The 25,049-nt window shown below is 39.6% G+C and overlaps 1 protein-coding gene across 2 annotated transcripts; it reads right to left on the bottom strand.

Moving 5' to 3' along the window:
* Window positions 1-282: 282 nt before the first annotated feature.
* TXNDC8 (thioredoxin domain containing 8) lies at window positions 283-23,549 on the bottom strand. Of its 2 annotated transcripts, XM_007094279.3 has the most exons (6): window positions 23,435-23,549; window positions 20,527-20,631; window positions 15,275-15,334; window positions 12,377-12,442; window positions 1,320-1,385; window positions 283-392 (listed from the first exon to the last, which is right to left on the bottom strand). In XM_007094279.3, the coding sequence occupies exons 1-6, from the start codon at window positions 23,456-23,458 to the stop codon at window positions 330-332; spliced, it is 384 nt and encodes a 127-aa protein (XP_007094341.1). In that variant the 5' UTR covers window positions 23,459-23,549; the 3' UTR covers window positions 283-329. The 2 variants fall into 2 exon arrangements, with proteins under 2 accessions (XP_007094341.1, XP_007094342.1); XM_007094280.3 differs by lacking the exon at window positions 1,320-1,385 and having other exon boundaries at window positions 23,435-23,545.
* Between the last annotated feature and the right edge of the window lie 1,500 nt (window positions 23,550-25,049).

The following is a 25,049-nucleotide window of genomic DNA, read 5'->3' on the forward strand; positions in this document are numbered from 1 at the left end:
ATCTTCAGAGATCTCTGGAAAACCTTCTTAATGGCATGGTATGACTTAGCTGTGCAGGGGCTCTGTTGTGAAGGTCATAAAAACGTCACCTAAGAAATGTGCTCAAGTAAGTGGAAAGCTAAGTTAGAGAATGGGAGTGATACATTCTTTGATACTGCAAGAGCTTTAAGCAATTGTGGAATGAGATTGCGGGAAAGTGGAGTTCAACCTGTAAAACATTAGAAGGGGGACCGATCGAACATTCCAATATTCGCTGCAAATAAAAAACACAAACGCATTTGCTGTGGCCTTTTAAAATGTTGCAAATGTATTTCGTCTCGGAGATCGGCTTACATTAATTCTTGAATCTTCACTTCCAATTTTTGAGCATCAGCTCCACAAAATTCAAAAATCTGTTCACAAATACACAAAGGTGAGATATTTATTGGTTCAAATATCACAAAGATGTTAAAGCTTTGAGGGGTTTTTGTTTTTGTTTAAGTTATCCTCATTTCCATTGTCTGAAAAATACTTAAAATATAAACACACAACAAGCACATTACATTCATGATGTTTCCATTATTTGGCACCTTTTCAAAATTGTTTATGCTTATATTTTGCCAGGTTTATATAATTCTCCATAATATTCTTCTAAACTGATATCTCAAACATAGAATATGTTAGAAATGAGAAAACTCAATCATTGAAACCTCTCAGAGCCTTTTTGCGTTGGTCTTGAGAACTTGTTAATTCATAAACATGATTTTCTGAAATCAAATGACATGTGATTTCCCATTCCCTGAACTTTGCCATAGGTAATAGTATTATAATTAATTGACACTAAGAAGCACATTTTCTTTTCAAATTGTCACATCTCTGACTCAGGGTGTATTTCATAGTGGATGGTATATTTTGTTTGGAACACTTTTTAGTAGTATCTAATGGGGCACCTGTCAGTGGGCATCTCATATTTGGTGAAATATGGAAGTTTAAGACCCTTACCATGCATTATCACTTTAGTACCAATTATATGAAGTGGTTGTAGAGAAGGCAGAGTGTGAGTAAACTGAGGCTGGGATTGGCTGAAAATTTGAGCTTCCAGTAAGGGAAGTTTCAGCAGCCAGAAATGGTGTTAGGCCTTTGGGGCAGGGTTTGGAAAATTCTAAAACAATTGCAATGCTCAGTGTATTGCAGAGAAGAAACTATACCTGCTTCTAATGATTCTGCTTCTCCAGGCAGCATCACTCTATCTGGGTGCTGCCTGGGGGTATCATGGTTCATTCTATTTCTTGAAAGTAAACCCCAGACTTGTGACTCCATCTTGATCCCATTTCACTTACCGGCTCGCTCATGAATCCATTTCCATTACAGCAAATTGCTCTTTTGATTCTTGAGTATAGAGTCACCTAAGTGTGGGTGCAGAATTTCATGATTTATCTGGGTTGCCTGGTTTGTACCCATTTCCTCTATAAATAGTTCTCTTGGCATTGGCTGCCAGGGGAGGAAGGTGTCAGAAAGGATCTGCAAAAGTGTCTCTTTTCTAAGAGTCAGACAGCAGCTGGATGGTGGCTATAGACATGAAGGGAGTTTCAAAATCCTCTGAGACCAGAGCAGGTACCAACACAACAACTCCTGGCAAGAACACAGGCAGAGCTTGGCCACTTCAATGACCAGACTTGGCCAACAGTTTTCCAATATATTTATTTCCAATAAAATATAAATTTTATCAATTTATATTCCACCAGCAGAGGATGAATGTTCTGGGTGTTCCATATGCTTGACCACACTTGGTGTTTATTGCCAGTTCCTTTCCATGTTAGCCATTCTGGTGGCTTTAGGGGATATTAAATTTGCCACCGAATTTCATGGATTTTACTTCATCAACTTTCCCTTGGACTTTAATAAGAGCTTATAACTTGTCTGTCTCCAGTCTTGTGCCCCTTAGTTCCCTCCTCCCCCTTGAAGCCCGTAAACACAAACCAGTCATGCTCTCCTTCTCTGTAAAATTCTTCAGTGTTTCTCCACCACCATAAAATCCAAGGTCCTTACAGGGGTTCCTTGATTTTGTCTTGTCTACCTCACTGTTATTCTCCACCTTAAGCTCTGACCTTTAACAACACTTCACAGTTGGATTCATTTATTTATTTAATTTAACAAATATAATAAGCATCTACTATGAGCCAACCATTGTGAACATACCAGACAAAAATCACCCCCCGGAGCTCATATTCTAGGGATAATTTTATACTATTGTATTAGTATCAAAAAAATCCTGACATATTCCCACGCTATTTTGTAATTCTTGCTTCTCCCCATTTCTCACCCGTTAGTCTTAACCATTCTTCAAGATTTAACTCCGGAAGTCTTTGTGATCTCACAGAACCTATGAATTCCACTGCTCAGGAGTTGATGTTATGTCTGCTGCCATTGACCAAGGATGGGGCCTCTGCCTTATTTTTTTCCTCTATATTTTTAGTATTTAGCTAGGAACCTTATACAGAGTAGGTCTTCTGTTAATGGTTTTAGGCCTGAAGAGAGTTGAACTAAGCTGATTTGTGGTCACTGAAGGACAGACCCAAGACTCTAGGGAGTGTTAAATTTCGGAGACTAGGTGTTATCTGTTTTATTCTTTGTCCAGTTTGCCAAAGGCAAATACTATGTGTCTGTCTAGCATGGGACTTTGCATATAGGAGCTTCATAAATGTAGTTAATGAATGAGGAGTGGCTTAGTGATAGAGCTTATTATATAATAGCTTTCTTTTGAAGAGCTCTATATGCAAGGACACTAGCATACAATTTTTGCCCAAAATGTTTTCTTATTTTCAACCGAATGTTTGGTTGTGTCTCTCAAAGGCCTGAAGCATTAGGAAGCAACGTTTCATTCTCTCTTCTCAATGTCTTCAGTTTACATGCACCGTTGCCATCTGTAATGACCACTAATGGAAATGATGAGCTCCAGTTGGCAGAGCCCAAAGGGATATGGGGTGGCTATCCCTGCATTACAGAACCACCTATGTCCACTAGTCCCTTAAAAACATCTTTCATTTTGAAATTTTTAAATAAAGATTTTATTTTTAAGTAATCATCACACCCAGTGTGGGGCTAGAGCTCATACCCCAAGGTCAAAAGTTGCAGTTCCACCAACTGAGCCAGCCAGGTACCCCTCATTTTCAAACACACACAAAAAGAGAACAATAAAGTGATTCCCCATCCCCGCATTTACCCATCGCCCAGGTCTAAACAGAGGCAGGGTTTTTTGTTGTGTTTTTTTTTAATGCCAAAGACATTCAATCACCTACAAAAAGTATATTACTGTTAGTGAGAAAATACAAAGGGTCCAGAGACAGGGATCCCTTCCTAACAAATGGACTTCTGAGAGTATCCATTAAGGGGTCTAATGATGCATACATAGACTAATTACAATAAAACACTCTGGCCAGTTGATAGGCAATTAGGAATACTGAAGTTAGCTTTGGAGCAGCTGAATGAAAGCTCCGCAATTTTCCAGACATCTTTACTGAGTTAAAAACAACAACAAAACCCTCAAAGCAACAGCAACAATAACAACACAAACAAAAAAGCCCAAACAACCAACCCACACAAGACATTTTTTGGCAGATGGCTCTAGAGATGTTTGTACAATCCAATTTTATAAGCTGTGTGATGTTCCTTTTCTTAACAAAGGGTTTGCTAAGGCATTATATCTTATTAATGAGATAGGAAGAATGTATCTAACAAGAGAACGTTTAACAGTGAGTGCCTCCACCTATTGAGAGCTAGACAGTCTTAATTACTTTTTGATCCCATCTTGATCTGGGCTCTCCAATCAACTAGACCCATTCCTTCCCCCAGAACCATCTGCATCACAATGCAGGTGTTTGCACACTTCCCCCTCCCCAGGACTTTCACAACAGGTTGCAGGGCACGCCTTGCAAATGCAAGTAGCCCAACTGTGGTTTTTGGCGTGTGGCAAAATCAAACTAAGAAGGCAGGGCCTCTTGGAAATAGTCTGTTTTGAACAGCTTGAATTTACATGCATTTGGATTCAAGAAAAAAAGCGTATGAAAGTAATCTATTATCTAATTTTTCCAAATGTACACTCGCCTTCTTCTCAACTTGTTCCACTAGTGAGATTTCGGTAAAGTACGAACTTACTTTCATTCTCTTATAGCTGATTTAGAAACTCTGGCTACATATCTGTTTCTTAAAGCACTAGTGGCATAAATAATGACTAAAGTGCTTTTCTTCTTCTGTGTTAGGGGGTTGACAAATGTTTTTGTAAAGGGCCCAATAATACCTATTTTAGGCTTGGCAGGCCAGATGGTGTGTGTTGAAACTACTCAAATCTGCTATAGTAGTGTGATAGTAGCTAAAGACAGTATTTAAACAAATGGACATGTCTGTGCACCAGTAAAACTTTATCTACGAAAACTCGTGGAGGCTCAGACTTGACCTTGGGGCCATAGTTTGCCATCAATTGAAGGTGTTGGATGGACACATGAAGCTGTTTGAGAGTTCATTACTGAGTACAATGTGGTTTTCTGTTGAAGGGGGGAAGGAGCATGAGTCTAATGTTGTGGGAATTTATCGTAAAGCCACACTGAGAATAAGGAAAAGTGATTTTGGTCTGGCCAGAGGAGATGTCATTCGGCCAGTTACTCAAAGTATAGAATGAAAATTTGTTCATGAGGATAATAATGGTTTTGGAGCCATTGCCTTCAATGACCTAATGACCTATACTCGGCATGTTTCCATTGGAAAATCTACTCAACTGTCCAATATTGGGAAATTCCTTCACTGACTTTTCCCCAAGTTGAGGTGAGCTTATCAGTTGAGCCTAGACAAAGGAATGAGTTCATGATTATCCCCTCCCTTTTTGGGGTGTTCTGCCCAAGGGACAGGTCTGTTTTCCTTGCACTGTCCTTCTTTTTCTGGAAAGCACATCTGAAGCAGGCCTAAAGTAGGTCTGGAAGGCTACCACCCTGTGTCCTCACTTTTGGAACTTGAGAGTTGTGAAAAACAGCAATATCTCCTTCACTTAAGTGGGTGAGTTTCTCCTCTGCAGCCAAAGATTCTCCCCTAGGCAGTCATCTCAAAATCTAGGCTTCAAGGAAATAATAGGAAGTCTGTTGATATGAGTCCACACCATGTTGTGTATTTAGCACAATTTAGCGCCACTGCTACTTACAATAAAGGTGATAGCTTGATTTTCCACGTGACTCTGTGTGAGAAGCGTTAACACAACAGATCTGGTTCCTTATTTCTTGCTTGTCTCCAAGGCAACCATGATTGATTCTTCACCAACCCCCCAGGGAATGTGTCCCTTTCCCCACCAAAGTGTTCTTTGTATCAGTGATTGATGATTTTGTTATATATACCTGGAGTGATGGACCAAGCCCACTGGCTTGCTTTGCATAAACATCAATATTGATGATGTGCACCTGGTTTTACTATTGGGGTCCTAGTCTCCATTGTCATAGCTGGTTGTGTAGCAATGACTGCCTAGCAAGAAATGTCTATGTGACCAGTCCCCACATAAAATCCTCAGATCCTGAGACTCAAAAGAGCATACCTAGGCAGAGACAAACCACATGTGTCCTTGAAGTTCATTGCTAGAAAGAGAGACAGAGACAGAGACAGAGCACACCTATGTGTTCCTAGCCAAGGAAGAACATCAGAAGCCTGTGCTGGACCCTTTTGGACTCTGCCAATGCTTCTGCTTTGTATTTTTTGTTGTAATAAATCTCAGCTGTAAGTAGAACCTATTACTGGGTCTTGCGAGTCCTTGTGGCCAATCACTGAATGAAATACTCCTATATTTCAAGGATTTAAAATTTAGAGGACAGGGCTAGGACAATGTTGTAAAATTTAAGGGGCTCTCAGAACTCAGTAATCAAGATCATTAATATTTTAATGGTTTTTTTTTTAATTTATTTTTGAGACAGAGAGAGACAGAGCATGAGCAGGGGAGGAACAGAGAGAGAGGGAGACACAGAATCTGAAGCAGGCTCCAGGCTCTGAGCTGTTAGCACAGAGCCCGACGCGGGGCTCGAACTCACGGACTGTGAGATCATGACCTGAGCTGAAGTCAGACGCTTAACCGACTGAGCCACCCAGGTGCCCAAGATAATTAATATTTTAATAAATATTTTAAAAATCCATAATGAACAAAATATCAAAAATTCAAATAAAGACAGGATTCCACCCTATACTTGCAATTTCCTGCCTCACTTGCCTCGCCCTAATCCCTGCCCTGGAGAAAAGAGGTATATAAGTAATTACTGTCTTTCAGTTGCTAACACCTAGAGCAATATCCTTAGCATTAGTGTTAAATGGTGATAAATGCTTGCTGCCCATCTCTCTCTCTCTCCCCCTCCATCTCATTTAGTTCTTGCCCCTTCCAGTCTATTAATCTGTGCCTATGTATCAGCTGCTTTATGGGGCTGAGTAACTTCTTTTTTGGATCTGTACCCTTCAGAGCCCTGAACACCATGTGAGAGTTTTGTTTTTGTTTTTTTTTTTTAATTTCCCCTGAGGTGGAACCCCTCTGTGTCTACCTAACACAGTCCTTAACAGGTTGAATATCCCTGGGTAGGTAACTCTCCAATGTTAAGATGACTTAGCTTAACTGGTCACTGTAGTTATTCAAAGAGTTTTAGAGGTCTCTCCTAACCAGTGTTTCCAAATTTCTATTTTGTTGTAAATTTTCAGGAAGATTGGTACACAGATTATGGGGCTCTAGCAATAGCCATATTTTATAGCATGTACCAAGTCCAGTGCTAAAGTGCTTTATATATCATCACAAATCTTCATGACGACAGTTCAAAGACACATGATATAGTCCCTATTTCACAGAGAAGGAGACTGAGCTCAAGGTGGGGAAGGCACATAACCAAGGTCATCCACGAATAAGAAGCAGACCTGGGATTCAACCCACAGCTGTCTGATTCCAGAGATGACAAAAACTAGTCACAGACACTCTTTTGGGCGTGGCTCAAGTATTGTTTTTTATGAATTTGAACTGTGAGCATTTGGGAGGGTGATTCTCCAAGGACCACCATCCTCCTCACTTCCTATTTTCTCATGTATTGTCCTTGCCTGGCCCTTGAAGATTCCAATCCTGTCCTCCTTCAAGCATACCACGGTGCTGCCCATTGGAGATTCTTTTCATGTCTGTACCTACCTCAAGGAGGGTGTCTGTTGGAAATTACTTCTATAACCTCAGCAGGAGCCCTGCTGTTCACAAGGAAAGGAGCAGGAGTTCCTCCCACTAGATGTGAGCCTATGAGCTGAATTATTCATTTGTAAATAACTCACTTATTAGCATCCATGCATCCGTATCCCATTGTTCTTGGATTAAAGTGTTTTGAGAAGCCATTTACTCTCATATCAAAGAATGAAAGATGGAACCAATTTCGATGTTGGATAAATTTAAGCTGTTGGCCAAGAGTTGCTAAATCTTTGTTACTCTTCTTTTCTGCTGTTCCATTGACATACGTCAACTTTGGTCTGGAAGCAATGCTATAAACCTGGGGGATCTACTGATGGGCTTCAGAGGCTCAATGAATAACTAATATCATATTCACATTGCAGCTTATGTGTATATGTGTATTTTTTTTTTTTTTTTTTTTTTTTTTTTACTTAGAACAGAATACAGTGTAATATTCTGGTTAAAAAAATCAGCCAAAGTTTTGGATGTCCCATCTGAGAGCCACCACAGATTCTTTTTTTCTTAACCACAGTTAATCTTACTGGAACAGGATGTGATGTCCCAGGTGAAAACACTAAGGATTACAGCAGGAGGGAATAATCCCACTTTATTTATTACCTGGAATTTGCTTTTGCTGTCCTTTACCCTAACACTGTAAAATAATTACAGCTGCTGTTTATGGTACAACCCTGCTAGATGACCATCCAAATCTGCATAAAAACTTCCAGCATCACAGAATGCCCATTGACTGCAACCCTGGGTCATAGTTATATAGCTTTATCTGTTCTAGTTTTTTAAAGTTTTATTTGTTTATAGCCTATGTATTTTGAAAATATTTGAAATGAGGTAGAATCAAGGGCAAAATAAAATAACAAAACCATTAAAGCACGATTCAGTATGGAGATGGCAATTAGGGAATTCCAGGCAACTACAGATAAGGGAGGCTATTGTATTTGAGTCAAGGAAGTAATCCTGAGATTATTGGCAGCAAGAGAAAAAGAGAAACCCAAGGGATCCCCTAAGCCTTCTGATATAATGCAAGGGAGTAGATCAAGGGAGGCAAATATTCTCCAAACTCTGTCTACGAGGAATAATCACAAGGCTTTTTACACAATGTACATTTTAAAAGGCATAATGGACAGTGGTTCTTTGCCAGGTGTTTTACCAGAAATGTGAGGACATTTCTTATAACATCCCTTAACAGAAACTGGACTCAAAGTTGTTGTTGTTTTTTTAATACTAGATAAATAGTACTTAGCTGCTTCCATAAGTTAATTTTCAGGTGTTATGTTTCAGATGAAAGAGAGATGGAAGGAAGTGGTCTCAAAGAAGTGAATTTAGTTTTTTTTTCTACCCCCAGAACAATGAATATCATTCCTAGTCAATTCTACTGAGGAGGGAAATTCACATAGATGGGTCCTATCGCATGGCCATACCCAATTTTCTCTGGTTCCATTGATTTTTCCTGTGCAGACCATTGCAAAGTAGAACCTGGGGGGTGATTTCAGAGGTCTCAGGTTTTGACTGCAGCTCTGGATGCAATGGTAGAAGTGGGGACCCTGCAGAAGCCCTAGATGGATGCTCAGATGCCAAATGCTGGGGACTGAGTGAAAGAGGTAAAAAGATTTGCAATACTGTCTCTTTAGGATCTCCTGCCCCCATTTTTTTGCCATTGTCTTTTGCACAGAAGATTGATACTCTTTGTTAAATGGAAGCCAGCATTGTAAATATTTTCTGCAGGTTTACAAATGATTTTTAAATTGATCCAAGTATGAATCTTTCTGGAGATACATACAAAGCTCAGAAGTAGACTTACTTGTATATTATGACATAAATGATCTCAAGGTTTTGGTTTTGTTTTTTTAAATAACTTCATAACCAGGATGCTAAGTCAGTAATATTCAATGAGACACTCAATTCTCAAGAAAATATTTTGGGACAGGGGTATTCATTTTATAATCAGAGGCTGGCTACCTGACTTTGGAGTTAGAAAATAGGGAGGTGGATCAGCTTAATGCATTGTGTCATTGATTCAGTTAATTTTATTCTCCATTAACTAAGTGGCATAAAATTTAAAATCGAGATCCTTCACAATGCCTAAAATACAGGCATTTTGTTCCATCAATTCAAAAGGGATCCATACCCTGTAGAAACCAGTTAAGAAATAATTGAATATAAGAGGTCACCCTACCTCCAACTGTGAGTTCTTCCACCTACATACAGAACTGAGACTAAGCAAGGCCAAGCCTTTTCTCAAAAGCATAGCTATGGATTTGCTCAAGAGCCTAGACACAAAGTCAATTGAGACCCCAAAGTTTTATTTCATAAAACATAGAACAAACTGTTGAATGGCAGCAGATCTTAAGCACTATCATCAGCAGGAGAGATGAAATCAGACAGCTGTTCTGAGCTGGAGAGAAACCGTCCCTGAGTCAGACTGACATGAGGACAGAATCAGGAGGGGAGGCAGAGCAGACAGGGATGTAGGGCAAAGACATCAGTTTTCATTTATTCATTCACTTGCTTACTCACTCATGAATCAAACACAAAATGAGTATTTTCCACCTAGGGTGGATTCTTCTAGACACTGACATGAACTCCTCTAGGTACTGGAAATAGTAGGACACAAATACATGACATTAAGGTCTGGGTCAAACATAAATGGGCTTGGAAAGGTAGACTGGGCCAAAATTATGGAGAAATTTAAATGGAAGACTTGATTAGGAGGATTTAGTCTTGATTCTGCAGACAACAGAGGGGAAGGGGTATCCAAATTTAAATAAGGGAATGACATACATGGAACTATGCCAAGCTCTATTTGGAAAAGAGAACAGAGCTATGGTGTGAACTTGGAGGTGAGAGAGGCTATTGTACTTGTTCATGTCAAAGGTCATTACAGCTGGAACTATAGGTAAGGATGAAATTACTAAAGGAGAAGAGGTAGAATGGGAAAAAGAACCTTAGGAAACACTTATATTTTGGGACAGCAAAGGAGCCAAAGGAGAGCTTGGGGAAAGATCAGGGATGGAAGCCAAAAGACAAGGAAATTTCCAGAATTAGAAGCTGATTAGTTATGGTGCTTTTGTATAACCAAGGAATACAAGGATTGAGAAATGGCTATTTGAATTAGGTGCTGAAAGAGCCTTGGAGACATTTAAAAGAGCAGATGAAGGAATAAGTGGAAACTTCGAATTGAAAGCAGTAAGTATATTCTACTTCTTCAAGAATTAGATCATGAAACGAAGGAGAGAAGTCTGAAAGAACATTAATTTTGTCCTTAGAAGTTTTTGGTTGCAAGTAACAGAAAAAACAACCCCAGGTCTACATAACTCATGGAATCTATGGGAGTAGTTCAGGCTTCAGGCATGGATAGATTCAGGGTTCAATCGGTGCCATTGGTATTTCCTGGTTTGACTCTGCTTTTCATTGTATGGTGGCTTCATTTTCAGGTTCTCTCTGGTGGCAAGCTAGCTGTAGTACCTTCAGCTTCATATCTTCCCAAGTTCAAACAAATCCAATGAAATCAAAAGAGAAGGCTTTTACCTAGCTGCTTAAGCCACATCCTAGGATTAGCTCTGGTTGGGTTTAGATTGGCTTGACTGGAGTCAGGGGCCCATTCCTGATGGGGATGAAGTTCACTCACAGGTCTAGCCATGAAGATGGAGCCCTAAGGAAGCACATGGACCAAGGATGGGCAAGGGAATGGTTCTCTGGAAGAAAATCAAAGAACTGCTGATAGAGACTGAAGAATGGCTGACGGTGGCAAAAGGGACTGTCCCAACACCGGGTTTGAAAAGAGAAAACTGATGGATAGAGGCCTGGGGCACAAGGGAGGGAATGCGATCAAGGTACAATGGATGAAATCCATTTCAAAAGGAGGATGCTTTCTCATTTCCGAGATGGAAGAGAAGGAGAGGATAACAAAAAAATGACACAAAAACAATTTGATGTGCGGTGGTGGGGAGGGGAGCTGAGGTGCATGTGCTCAATAGCTTCACTTTCAAGTAAACACTCAAGAGGAGTGGTAGGTAGTGTTAATTCTTTTTGAAAAATTATTTAAATCTATCACACCAATTCTATCACAGTAAATACGCAACAAATAGAAGCTGAGAATCAAATCCTACACTTAGCGTATCAACTACTTTCATTCTTTATATAGTAGACACAATCTTCACAAGGTTTAAGCATGAATGTTTTTGCTTTACATATGTTCTTCCTAACGCTTTAAATTGCATACTATTTCAAGTAGGTGTATCACAAATCAAATCACCGAGCAGTTCCACGAGAAAAGACATAGAGTTTACTTTCGTATTTTATTAGAAGTAATGCTACCATTACTATGTACTTAGCTGCTTATTTTTCCTTCTGGTATTTCTGTAGCAAAAGTTCCCCAAAATGGGATGATTGTGTGAACGGGAATATACAGTTTGTTCCTCCTAAGCGTGTTGCAAAGTCACCTTTCATAAGGTATGTACACTTGTCAGTGTTCCCAGCCATACGTGGAATTACTAGTTTAATCACACACGAAGCATTTTAGACATTTTACTTCATTAACATCTTTGTGATAACAACTACCCTAACGTGCCGAGCACTGACGCACATCAGGATGGGTCTACGAACTTGAGTCACGTAAATTCATTTCTTTTCACAACACCCTGTGAGAGGAAAAACTTAGGATCTTTGTTTTTACAGATAAGGAACCTAAGATCCAAAGAGGTTCTTAAGGAAAACGCTAGGTAGTGATAGAATGGATATCTGAACCACAGAAACCTGCAACGAGAGCCTGCACGCTCAACCACTAGCTATACCGACTCGGGATTGTTCTTGATTAACATTTTCCCAAGTGTTGCTAACAATCCGTATACATTTGTGTGAGAATTTCATCGTGTCCTTTTCTGTAAGATTCTTTTTTGATGGGTCTGCCCCATCAAAAGGGATATTACAGGGATAGTAGTGGATATTTCTTACGGATTTGGAAACCTCAGATGGTCTGAATGGGGAGATTTTTTAATAATTCATGCATTTTTTTGTACGCCTTGCCAATATGAAAAGTTCAGAAACGAAGCATCACGTTGCTAAATATTAAAAATAAATGCAGTTGTTTCATCCACCCAGGATACCCCAGGCCTTTTAAAAAGATTCTGATGATCCTATAATTCAACTCTGCCAGTTACCATGGAAACATACCTTCTGGGTTTGCTTGAACATCTGAAATGTGGGTACTGATCTGATGTGACAAGTTTGGGCCAACTCCTGGGAAAGGAAAGAAATGGCGTGAGGTCACAATTTTGGTATCCTCTCTCTATACAGAGCCCAGAACTTGGTGACTTCTCAGGAGGCATGTCTGAAAACCCAGGGACAGTTAACACTTTATTGATTCTCCTGCCAAGCCTTTTTCTAACATGTCTTCAAAGCCTCCAGGAATGTTACAATAGAAAATGGCTGCTCCTCACATTCCTGAGGCTTCTCATCCCAGAGCCCTAGGAGAGGGCTGGGAGATGGATGCCAAAATAGAACAGATGCTGAAGGATGAAACGAGCTCTATTTAAAAGAAATTGTGAGGGGCGCCTGGGTGGCTCAGTCGGTTAAGTGTCCAACTTTGGCTCAAGTCATGATCTCAGGGTTTGTGGGTTCAAGTCCCACGTCCGGCTCTGTGCTGACAGCTCAGAGCCTGGAGCCTGCTTTGGTTTATGTGTTTCCCCTCTCCTTCTGCCCCTTCCCCCCTCGTGCTCTGTCTCTCATTCTCTCTCTCAAAAATAAGTAAACATTAAAAAAATTTAAAAAAAAATAAAAGAAATTGTGAAAGATTACAGAGGAACCTCAGTGGAACCCAATATGGAGACAGCATATTGCAAAAATAAGGAAGAGTAAAGGTATCCTTATAATGCACACTTGAGACATGGGGTGATATACTGGTCTTGCATTTTAAGTAAGGTTTACAGGTCTCTTTCTTGTAAGCCCTACTCCCCACTTCACTGCCCATCTTTGTGAAAGATGAACCAAAAAAAAGCAAATATATCAGAATTCCAATTATTTTAATCCATTACAATCTGCTCTTAAATACCCGTTTTTATCTTGTTTAGAGTCCAAAGAAAATTAGCCACCCACAGGATCAACAGAATTGGACTTTTCTCTCTAGTATACCTATCATTTTATGGGGTGAATCTCTCCCCTGCTGCCTGTAACACACACACACACACACACACACACACACACACAGACACACACACACACACACACACACACTAAATTATAATTTTCATGATCACAGCAATGATAATAAATTACTGTTAAAAAAATTGTGTATTTTGTTTCTCCTTAAAAGGGAAGTAGTTATCATCAAAAAGGCTGACAATAACATGTTTTTGTGAGGATGTGGGGAAATCAGAGGCCTCATGACACATTGCTGGTGGAAATGTATGGTGCAACTGCTTTAGGAAACTCAACAATTTCACCCCTAGATACATACCAAGAGAAATGAAAATACATACATAAATGCTTATACCAGTATTACTCCTAAAAGTCAAAAGGTGGAAACAACCCAAATGTCCATCAACAGTTGAATGGCTAAATAAATAAAAGGTGGTATATCCATACAATGGAATATTATTCAGCAATAAGAAGGAATGAAGTATTGATACATGGAGGAACCTTGGAAACTTATGCTAAATGAAAGAAGTTAGTCACAAATGACCACCTATTTGATGATTCAATTTGCGTGAAATGCTCAGAATAAGCAACTCTATAGACAGAACGTAGAATTACGGTTGCCCAGAGCTGGGACAGAAGGAACTGGGGGTAACGAGTAGAACTCCAAAAGTGTTTGCTTTTTTCTTTTTTGAAGTGGTGAAAATGTTCTAAAATTAATTGTAGTGATGGTTGCACAACTCTGTTAATATAAAAAAAGGACAAAGAGATAATGATCCTATATGTATTCTGAATGCATAGTATATGATTCGGTTTAAAGGGCACTTAAACACTGTCGCACTTTGATAAAGCGTGAAAGAAATGGGCGAAATGGAACTTCTATTATATTCTGGATGCTATGTCATATATTTTATGTATTTTATCTCATTTTATATTCTGTAAAGTATTATTTGCCCCGTTTTACAGTGAAAAAAACTGAAGTTTATAGAGTTAACTGATAAGAGGTCACAAAACTATTAAAGAAAAGAGTGGATAAATAACAGATTTTTTTGTTATTCTAAAGCTCAAATTCAATCCAATATGTGCAAAGATCACTTGTTACTGTTTTTTCCTAGTTGTAAATGAGCAAATGTTAGGAAGAATAATTTTTTGGGGTACCTTGTATATATTAATGAGGCACATTTAAAAAAATATATTTTTTAAATGAGAGAGAGAATGAGTGGGGGAGGGGCCGACAGAGAGGGAGAGAGAATCCCAAGCAGGCCCCTTGCTTGGCATGGAGCCCAACCCAGGGTTTAATCCCATGTCTGTGAGATCATGACCTGAGCCAACATTAAGAGCTGGATGCTTCACTGACTGAGCCACCCAGACACCCCCTTAATGAAGCACATTTTGACTAAGGGCATGAGGTTGATTATTTTGGGGGAAGGAGAGGAAAGGAGGCTCTAGGGAGGGACAGGAGGGAAGGATTTCTTGGAATTCCTTGTGATGTTTTAAAAAACCCACAAAAACCACAACCATAGCAAGAGGAAAGCAAGATATAAATGCATTGAGTTGGGTTTCAGACATTGATTAATAATCTACTACAAGGGTAAAAAACATTTTTCACCTTGAGCCCAACACCACCCAACTGGTATTGTCTGTGTAGAGCCAATTCTGCTGAGCAGGGTAAATGGAGAAAAATGTTGGGATTGAGGAGTGGAGTCTGTCATAGTAAGGGAGGGGAGGGGGCCCCGGGAGAGTCACATACTTGCTGGGTTTTGTTTTTAAAATTGATACAAAACACAAGAACATTACGAGGAAGTTTACTACCATTTATCACGAAAACATCATGAAATTGTCCTCAACTTAAAATTGATTATATAATCACTGAGGTGCTGTCAACGATACAGCATTTGGATTTTATGTATCCCCCACAGAAGGACTTAAGATTCTTACCTTAGAATCATCCACATCCACATTAGCAAACATTACATTTTGGTATTGCAGAGACATTGCCTTCAAATTAAAAGAATAAAAATTCCCTATTAGCTTAGCGTTAATACTAAATTACATACTAGAATTACACAGTCGTCTTTTGGCAAAAAACAAACAATGAGCAAAAAGGTTGTTCATGAGAGCTAAGGATCACTCTGGCATTTCACTACAGGCTAGAACTGGAAGCACCAAAGTCAAATATGGGATGATACAGGTCAAGCAAAGATCAGCGGCAGAACCAGAGTCTGAAGAACCAAACTGAAGATCAGAGTTTCAAAGTTAGGAAAGGGCACAAAGTGAAGAAATGATGACATGTATGTGGTGGGTCCAGATTTACCCTGCAGGGTGAAGGGACGGATAGTAGCTTTTTCCTGGGGTGGCAAGAGGTGGAAGGCTGCCTTCAGTGGTCTTCAAAATACAGGTCCCTGAGGGGTGCCTTGGTGGCTCAGTCAGTTAAGCATCTGACTCTTGATTTCAGCTCAGGGCATGATCTCCCAGTTGGTGGATTGGAGCCCCACATCAGGTTCTACGGTGACAGTGCAGAGCCTGCTTGGAATTCTCTCTCTCTCTCTCTCTGCCCCTCCCCTACTCATGCTCTTTCTCTCTCTCAAAAAAAGAAATTAAAAATTACAAAAAAAAAAAATTACAGATCCCTGAACCAGATACCCAAACTCTGCTTTGACCTTCACCTCTTGCCAGGCATTTTAGGAGGCTCTTATGACTGAGATGATACAAAAATATGTGTGTCGACCCTTGGCCTAATTGCTTTGTGCTTTTATTGACATCTTCCATGCTGTACTATGTACTGAAACTGTACTTCCCAGGATCCTTTGCCAGCTGTCTTCTATGTAGGTTTTGCCAATGGGATGCATTTGGAGGAAAACAGAAGGTGTGAAGAGGGAAGAAACAACTCTCTTCTGCTTCTGTTTTGTTCTGAAAGCATCTCTGGCAGCAGTGGTGACAAAGGTGTTTGTAATGGGTCTGGGGGTAGTAGATGCAGCAGCAGCAGCCTGTAAATATCAGCTCTTGGGTTTTTTTTTTTTCTTTCAGACAACTGTGTTCATACTTTAAGGGCACTTAATAGCATCTTGGTTTGTTTGCATTAACATCGTATCTCAAGCATTTCCAGTGACCTATTTCTAATGGGACCTCTCTCTGACAGGACCTCTCTCTGATCGTATGGGGTGTCCAGAGACAGTGGAGACAGGAAGAAATGCAGCTGTCACTGGGGGCTGCTCCCACTGAGAAGCAGGAAGCAGCATGACATGGATTAGGTGGATATGTGCTGAGTTCTACTGCAGGCAGATTCTCTCCAGTTGTTTGTTCATGGATTGTGACTGAAGTGGGAGCTCTTTTTCACTGGCCCATCAAGATTGTGAAAATGGAGAAAAACTCTTAGATAACAGACACAAAAGCCTTGGGGATTTCAGAGTATTTTTTTAGATAAAAAAGCTGATTTTGGTCAGCAGTCGCTCAATGTCTGGCAGGAAAATGGTGTCACCCACAAACCCTAGGGCAATTGTCTTGCACTTTTTGAGTTTGAAGATATATGGATGCTTCCCAGCAGGGGTCATGGGAATAGGTTTGAACTATGTGGACATCGAATTCTACTTATGAAGGTTTCAGAGCCTTGCAAGTCTATCAGGAAATAGGGAATATGGCAGCTGTCATTTTGCATCAAGTAGTACCCAGAAGTCATGGCATAGATATGGTTCTTTGCTAGGTCGGGGTTCCCCTATGGACATTGTCTTTCCTTGTTATCTCACTCCATCCACCTAGGACCTCTTCTCTGCCATCAACAACTCTTCCTTCTGCTCTGTTCTTCCTCGTATGTAGTCTTCTACCATTTGGTCACCTGTTCTGTTGGTCTCAACTCTAAAGTATCTCCTAAATTGGATCTTTTCTTCTTTCTCCAAAACCACTGCATGCCATTGAGATTGTCATCACTTTGGGTTACCCGCCTTCGGTCTTTCTAAACCATGCTTATACAGCACTGCTAAAAATATTCTCTAAAATAGCTATTTGACCATGGCAAAACCCTTTTAAGAACTTCTGTTTTGACTATCTACAACAACTCATTAAGTTATAACACAAGATCTTTCTTGATTGGGCCTCAACTTTCTTTTCAAAGCTCCTTTGTCTCCGCTTCTGCTACATACACTGTAAGTTAGCCTCACAGACCACTTGCGTTCTCATGATCACATCATGTAATTTCTAAAGAAATTTATAACCTCTCCTTTCCCAGAAATGCTCTTATCAGGGTTCTAGGTCTGGTGATCCTCTTAGCCCAGGGTCAGCAAACTGCACCATGTAGAAGAAATCCAGGTCTCCACATGGCCTTGTAAAGTAAATTTTATTGGAATACAGTTTGCCTGTTCATTTGTGCATTGCCATTGGATGCTTCTGCACTACAACAGCAAAGCTGAGTGGTTATTACAGAGACCATATGGCCCGCAAACCTGAAAAGATTGACTGTCTTTCCTTTACAGAAGTTTAGCTGGCTAACTTCCATTCCACCTTCCCGCAGAGCCTGGAAAGGAAAAGAGATAGAGATTCCTCGGACTCCCTTGAAGCTGGAGTTCTGGATGCAAATTGGTCTTATCAACAAGATAAATGTAGGAGAGACTTGGAAGTCAGAAGTGAGAAAGCAGCTACTTTCTTCTTGTTTTCTTTGTCTTCTTGTCTTTGAAAAGCAAGACTGTGGGTATTGGGAGTGGCTGTGCTAGAAGCAGCAGCAGAAGCCAAACTCAGGATCTGGTGCCCAGACATCAGCTTCCTGGATGTCCAGAGGCACCTGTGGCCACAGTAGCCTCCTGATCCTGGTTCTGATTCCCAACTGCTGCTCTGTTGCCAGTTTGTTTTTTCCTCACAGCGGTGGCCTCCCATCTATACTCACTTCTGATTGTGGCGAACTTAGGATCCCCAAAAGTGGGTCTATGGTGTTCTGAGTCATTCCTATTCATCTAATCTTTCAATAATTTTATAAGCAATTTATTCCTTGTATTAACATTCTTTTCTGTTTAGGGACGCCTGGGTGGCTCAGTTGGTGAAGTGTCTGACTCCTGATCTTGGCTCAGGTCATGATCTCATGGTTCACGGGTTTGAGCCCCATGGTTCACGGGTTTGAGCCTGCTTGGGATTCTCTCTCTGCCCTCTCACCGCCGCCCCCATGCTCTCTCTCTCAAAAATAAATAAACATCAAAAAAAATTCTTTTCTGTTTAATTTGGTTTCTGTTGCCTGCTTTGATCTTTGACTAATAAAGTGACCTAGAAGAAGGGATGTCTTTTCTCCATGCCTATACGCACCAGTTTGAAAAAATTACACACATGGTAAATGACTACATTATCATGCAAAAGTTCAAACATAACAAGAAAAATAAAGCAATCCAAATTTAACACCCTTTCACTGAAAAAAAAAAAACCTTCTTTGATATGCATCCTTCTGTTCCCCTTTTCTCTACATATATGTGGGTTTATATATATACACATACATATATGTGTCTATTTTACATACATGAGACCATACTATATAAATTTTTCTATACTGCACTCTTTTTACTTAATGCTATGTTGTCTTGGAGATGATGCCACCATTCCATATGGGTCTACTTGATTCTTTTTAACATCTGGATAGTATTTCAGTATGGACATGCCAAAAGTTATTTTAAAACTATATTTGCATTAGTCTGGATTCCAACAGGAAACAGATGGCACATCATTTGGGAGGTTTATCTCCAAAGGGATAACTATAACTATGAAGGTAGGAATGAATGTAGGAAGAGCTGCAGGAGCCTGGACAGAACAGTGGCACAGCTGTTAATGCCCTTATGGCAAAGGTATGACAGGGAAGTTACAAAGCCTTAGATTTCATTGCACTTTCCGAAAATGCCCCATATTGGCTGTTGGAATTTGATCAGCTTTGACTTTGTGGCATGTGAGTATATTTATACTCTGGAAGCTGAACATTGAAGACTTTCTTTAAGTTTTGAGTATCAGGATAAAGGGGACTGTGAAAAAATAAAATGCTTCTTCTGGATATTCCAAGAATTTTAGGTAGAAAATGGATGTTGAGGTATCATGTAATCAATTTCTCTATTTGAATATAGGTTTATTTTATTTTATTTTTTGAAGTTTATTTATTTATTTATTTTTGAGAGAGAGAGAGAGAGAGAGACAGAGAGAGTGAGTGGGGAAGGGGCAGAGAGAGAAAATGTCAAGCATACTCTGCACATCAGTGCAGAGCCCAATGTGGGGCTTGAACTCATGAACCATGAGATCATGCACTGAGCCAAAACCAAGAGTCGATGCTTAACTGACTGAGCCACACAGGTGCCCCTGAATATAGGTTTATTTTTAATTAAATGTCAAAAGACTGTGATTAGAATGAATTCAGGTGGATTTAAGAGTTCAAGTTGAAATGGTAGAAACTTTGCTGAAAATAAACCAGAGTGTTTTCAGTTATGTAGAGAAATCAAAACTTCTTTAAATTTGAAGAAATAGCTTTCGCAAAACTGACCATAAGTGAAACTTCTGCATGATGAGGAGAAATGAAAATGCCAAGTTCTTTCTGTGGCATGTGATACCAAAAGTAAATAAAAGTTAAAACTTTTAAATGGGGCAACAAGGAAATTAACTAGATGAAACATTGTATAGACATTAAAATGTTAATTTACAGACCCTACAAAAAACATGAATGAATGTGTACATGGAAAATAGACCTGAATATAAATATATGATTACAACTAAGAATATTTTACTAAAACATTTTATAAAGTAGATCAGACATGAAAGGAACATATAAGACATAAGTTTTGATAATAGGGTTGAAGGATGGGGGAAGTTTATCCTTTCATATTATAGTTAAAAATAAGTATCATGTTTTTCTATAATCTATTCCAATATTTGGAAGTTATGAACTCTGGAAATTTGGTAAAATGCCATTATTACGAATAATCCATTCATTTGTACAACTGTACTCTTTTGTACATCTAGATTTTCCTTGCAGAATTATCCATAGACAAGTAGTATTAATCTTCTGGTGTGTGTACTATGATCTAAATAGAGATTGGTATGTTAGCTTCAGGATAATCAGGATGCTTCGAAAAGTGATTCCATATGGCTCATAAATGTAAACTTTTAAGACTTACTGAAAAAATTATTAGAGGATTTAAAATTCCTTCTAAAATTGTGAAATATATATAGATGATACTTACATGAACAAGAGGATAAATCCTTTTGCAAGGACCACACCATTTTGCTGAAAATTCAACCACCACAAGTTTGCATCCAGCAGCTTTCAAAAATCTGCTAAATTCATCCTGAGACCAGAACATAAAAGAAAACATATGCATAATCACTATCTCAAAAAGCCTTGCAGAGAATAAATGTTCCTCATTTATTGAAATGAAGAACTTCAGTTCCTGAAAACCTTAGCGAGGTACCCCACCCTATCGTTCTCAAGGGGACACACCTTTCCTAAATGTCCCTGAGGTCACATATATTGATCTTTGCAAGTATACATAGGTGGGAGTAAATCTGCAAAAAGTGATTAGGAGTGTATTTACCAAATGGTGGTTGGTAATGGTTGGTTACCTCTGGGGAGAAAGTGATATTGGCCAATGAGAGATAAAGCGTGGAGGGTAGTGGTGGATGGTTGTTCAAGCTGGACATCTAGATTTGATTTTTTTAAATAAGGACCTAAACATGCATTACTGGTAAAATTTAAAAGGAGAGGAAGTAACCTAACACCTTGAATCATTTCTTGTTTTGCTTTTGTTTTGAAGGGAAATCATTACCAAAGCTGTTGTCAAAAACCGTATATTTAAGGATTTGACATGCTTCTTGTTGAATGTCTTAAGCGAATTTCCCATCAGCTGTCCAGATCACCTAAGTAAATGTTTCCTTTCCTGGAACCTCAGATCATTTTATCTGAACTTCCTTGCTTTATGAACACTGACTGTCCACACGTTATTTCATGCATGGCTTCTCTCCCCCAACAAATCCCTACAGAATTCAATCCTGATTCACTCCTGAACCTCCATGGCCTCTGACTGGGCACATTACAGTATGTGCTCATGGGGTGTTTAGTTGATGAATGATTTGCTAATATATAGTGTTCTGCTCAAGATTTATTTTTCCTTTTCTCATTGGAATTACAATGATAGTAACTAATTTACTCTGTGCCTGGTGTTCTCTCCCTTAATCTTTACAACCACCCTATTGAGTGGGTATTATCTCCATTTTACAGATGAAAAAACGAAAGTTTATTACTTTCTCTCAGTCAACCAGTTGGCAAATGGTGTAGTTGGGATTGCTAACCTAGGCAGCCTAACTCCAGAGTCCATTTCCTTCACCACTACACAAACCTACACAAAATCATCTCCTGAGTTCTTCCTAGTTGTGGGGCTCCCTTGCCCTCTCACTGGCCCTAATTCCATCATGTGCTCATCCCCTCGACCAATCATTAAGATGGGATCACTAATTAGATCAAGTCAAGCAGTGCCTATCACTGGAATTAGGGATGGGGTTAATTGCATACAGATGGCACGCCGCTCTGCAGTAAGAGAAGCTTAACAATTACGTTGCCATTTGATTCAGTTTCAAGCAGGTGAAACGGATGACTTAAGGAAGATACACTTTCTTCCTTTACCCATATTCCTCTAGGGTAGGGGGTACTTGACTCCTCAGAGAGCCATGCCAAGCCGCAATTTCTCACTTGCTTCTGAAATCATGCAGTAGATGCCATCCTCACAAGCCCTCAACACCCTCACGTCTGAGTAGTTGCTGGGATGTAAACTGGCCTCACCAGATCTACGAATTTGACTTGGCTAAGTTCTCTGCAGGGAATACCCCCATAGGGTACATATTGACTTGACATGTACCTATCGAGACCCATGCTGTGCCAAGTAATGGACACACTGCTAGTATACAGCTGTGGACAAAAAGCCAGACAAACTTTTCCCTGCCTTCGTGGGGCTTACTTTTAGAGGGGGAAGCCGATGGTAAAATCAAGAAGTAAAATATGCAGTGTGTTAGTGACCGTTGCTGATAAGAGAGGAGAAAGATAAAGCAGGAAAGAAGGAAATGAGCTGGATTAGGGTTGTAGTTTGGGTGGCCATGGTCCGCCTGGAATAGAAGGTGACATTTAAATACAGACATGAAGGAGACAACAGGCCCTCAGGAGAGGTCTCCAAGGAGGAGATGGGAGAGGGCTTCTCAGGGGGCTAGTGAGACCCTGGGTTATTCTGTGAGATTCCCAGAAAATCAAAAAAAGAAGTACCAAAGGCATCGGCCAATGTGTGCTATTTTACAACATTTTCTCATAGCAAACTACACAGCGATGCCTTCTTTCAATCTGGCCAGCCTCATTTTCGTGACCTTATATATAGCTGCATTTGGGGAAAATATCAAAAGTCTAAGTCTGAGGGTGTTGACAGATGGCAAGCCCAGGCCCTATGCCTTCCCTCTTCCCTCTTCCCTCCAGGTTCAGGTTCTCGTGTAACAGGGCCTGACATCAGAATGTCTGGGTTCTAATGCCCACTTCACTCCTAAATGGAGTAGGACCATCACCACTCTTAAAGGCAATTTTCTTTGTAAATAAACAACTCTCCCTGGCCTATATATGCATTTAGGTTCTTGTGGCAGTAACATTGGACAATGGATAGAAAGTGATCTTATAAAACACCACCTAAAGGATTGCTGATACTATTGGCTGTCATTTTCCTACCCTAATCCCAAGGCATGTCTGAGGTTTCTGCTCTCTCTTAGAATAAGAGAAATATGTGGACTTTTACTTTCATAGAATGTTCCAGGTACAACAAAGGTAGAATCAGTGGGATCAGGTACAGGATGGGATGTGTTAGGAGTTGGTCTGGATCCAGCTAGAGTCAGAGCAGGAAGTGAGGATCAGAGAGGAACAAAACCCTTCTGATCAATTTATCCCTTGGCTACACTCCAGATAGTGCCATCCCTCGAGCACAGAAAGGAGAGACATAAAAAAATCTCCCCTTGCTACGGAGCAGTGAAAGAATATGATTAGGGGAAATCATTCTTAAAGTTTATCAAGTCTGTTCTCAAGGTGGTTTCTTTTGAAATATCAATGAAGCCAAAATAAATACTTGCCATGTCTTTAATAATCTGAACCATGATTTACTGGGAATTGCTTACGAAACCTTCCTTTTGGTTCAGCTGGCTCACCGCAGCAGTCTCTTATTAATTAAAGGATCCTAGCTGGAATAGAAGGGTAACTTCTCTATGACATCATTAAACGTGACTGTCTCAGAACCTAGAACTTTGGCAGACTTGAAGCTAATTTGACTTTTAGGTCAACATATGGTCAGCCAAGAACCAGCCAACTGGTTGTATGCAGACTCAATAATGCATCTACTTTTGATCTTCTACCATCTATTTCCATGACCCCTCTCTTCCTTCTCCATTCCTTGCAACCACCAAAGGAGAAATAAGCAAGCTAATATTAAGTAGATGAAGGTTATTTCATTTAGGATTTTGAAGGGATTATCTTGCAGTAGAAAAAAAATATTAAAGCCTTCATCCTATAAGTTGTCTACATATTAGGTTTTATGAGTCATGGATTCCTTAAACTTTGTTATTTTGCTCTAATTTTAGGAGGTAATGAAATTTCACTTTTACGGACTGGATCACAGGTTGGCAAACTTTTTTCTGTGGAGAACCAGATAATTTGGGCCTTATGGACCACATGCATGTGGTCTTTGTTGCATACTCTTTGTTTTTATTATTATTATTATTATTATTATTATTATTATTTTAAGTAGGCTCCATGCCCAATGTGGATCTCAACATGGGGCTTGAACTCATGACTCTCAGATCAAGACTTGAGCTGAGATCAAGTGTTGGACACTTAACTGACTGAACCACACAGGTACCCCTATAATCTTTTAAAAATGTAAAAACCATTCTTAGCTGGTGGACCTTATAAAAACAGCATTTTGCTAAACCCACACATGGTGACTTGTTAATTTTTCAGAATTTAAAGTCAGAGAAAAACCCCAAAATGGCCATGACCAATGTTCCCAAATCTTCTGTAGAGGAATAGCAACAAAAATGAAAGAAGTTGCAGAATTCTATAATAACACAAAATCGGCAAAATGCTCCTTTCTGGTTTTTCCAGACATCCAGTCATGTCTCTCAGGAATGAGGTGCCTGTCTTTCCTTTTCCTTTTTGATGAAGTACCAATTATGAATATTTCCTGTATAGCCATTGTAGCAGATAGCTGACAGTCACCTCCCAGTACGCATTTCCTTTACTTTCCTCCAAAAATTCACTGATTTTCCTTTGGGCAAATTTATCCCTCCTCCATTTTATAGCAGCTATGCAGTTTGTGTGGGATTAATCTCACCCTAAATCCAGGGTTAGACCCTAATTAATCCAGCCAACAATCCTATCTTTAGGTCAAGGGTTAATGAAGAGAGAACAAGAAAGCAAGTGAATGGCATTTCTAGCACTTGTGATACAGTTACTAAAACTTTCTCTTTCCTCATTTAGATATAAACAAGATGCTGACTGACAGCTCTTATAAAACACACAGGAACCCAATCTTTGTTTAAGGCCTAGATTCCACAAAGATGTGAGGAGACATAAAAGACACCTGGGTGATACATTGATCCACTGGATTAAGCGTGGCCGGAAGCTCAAGCTAAGTCTGGAATTTACATTTCCATAGACAATAAATCCCTTTATAGTTTAAATTGGATTCAT

Source organism: Panthera tigris, chromosome D4 (assembly GCF_018350195.1).
Source record: "Panthera tigris isolate Pti1 chromosome D4, P.tigris_Pti1_mat1.1, whole genome shotgun sequence".
In the NCBI taxonomy this organism is placed as follows: domain Eukaryota; kingdom Metazoa; phylum Chordata; class Mammalia; order Carnivora; family Felidae; genus Panthera; species Panthera tigris.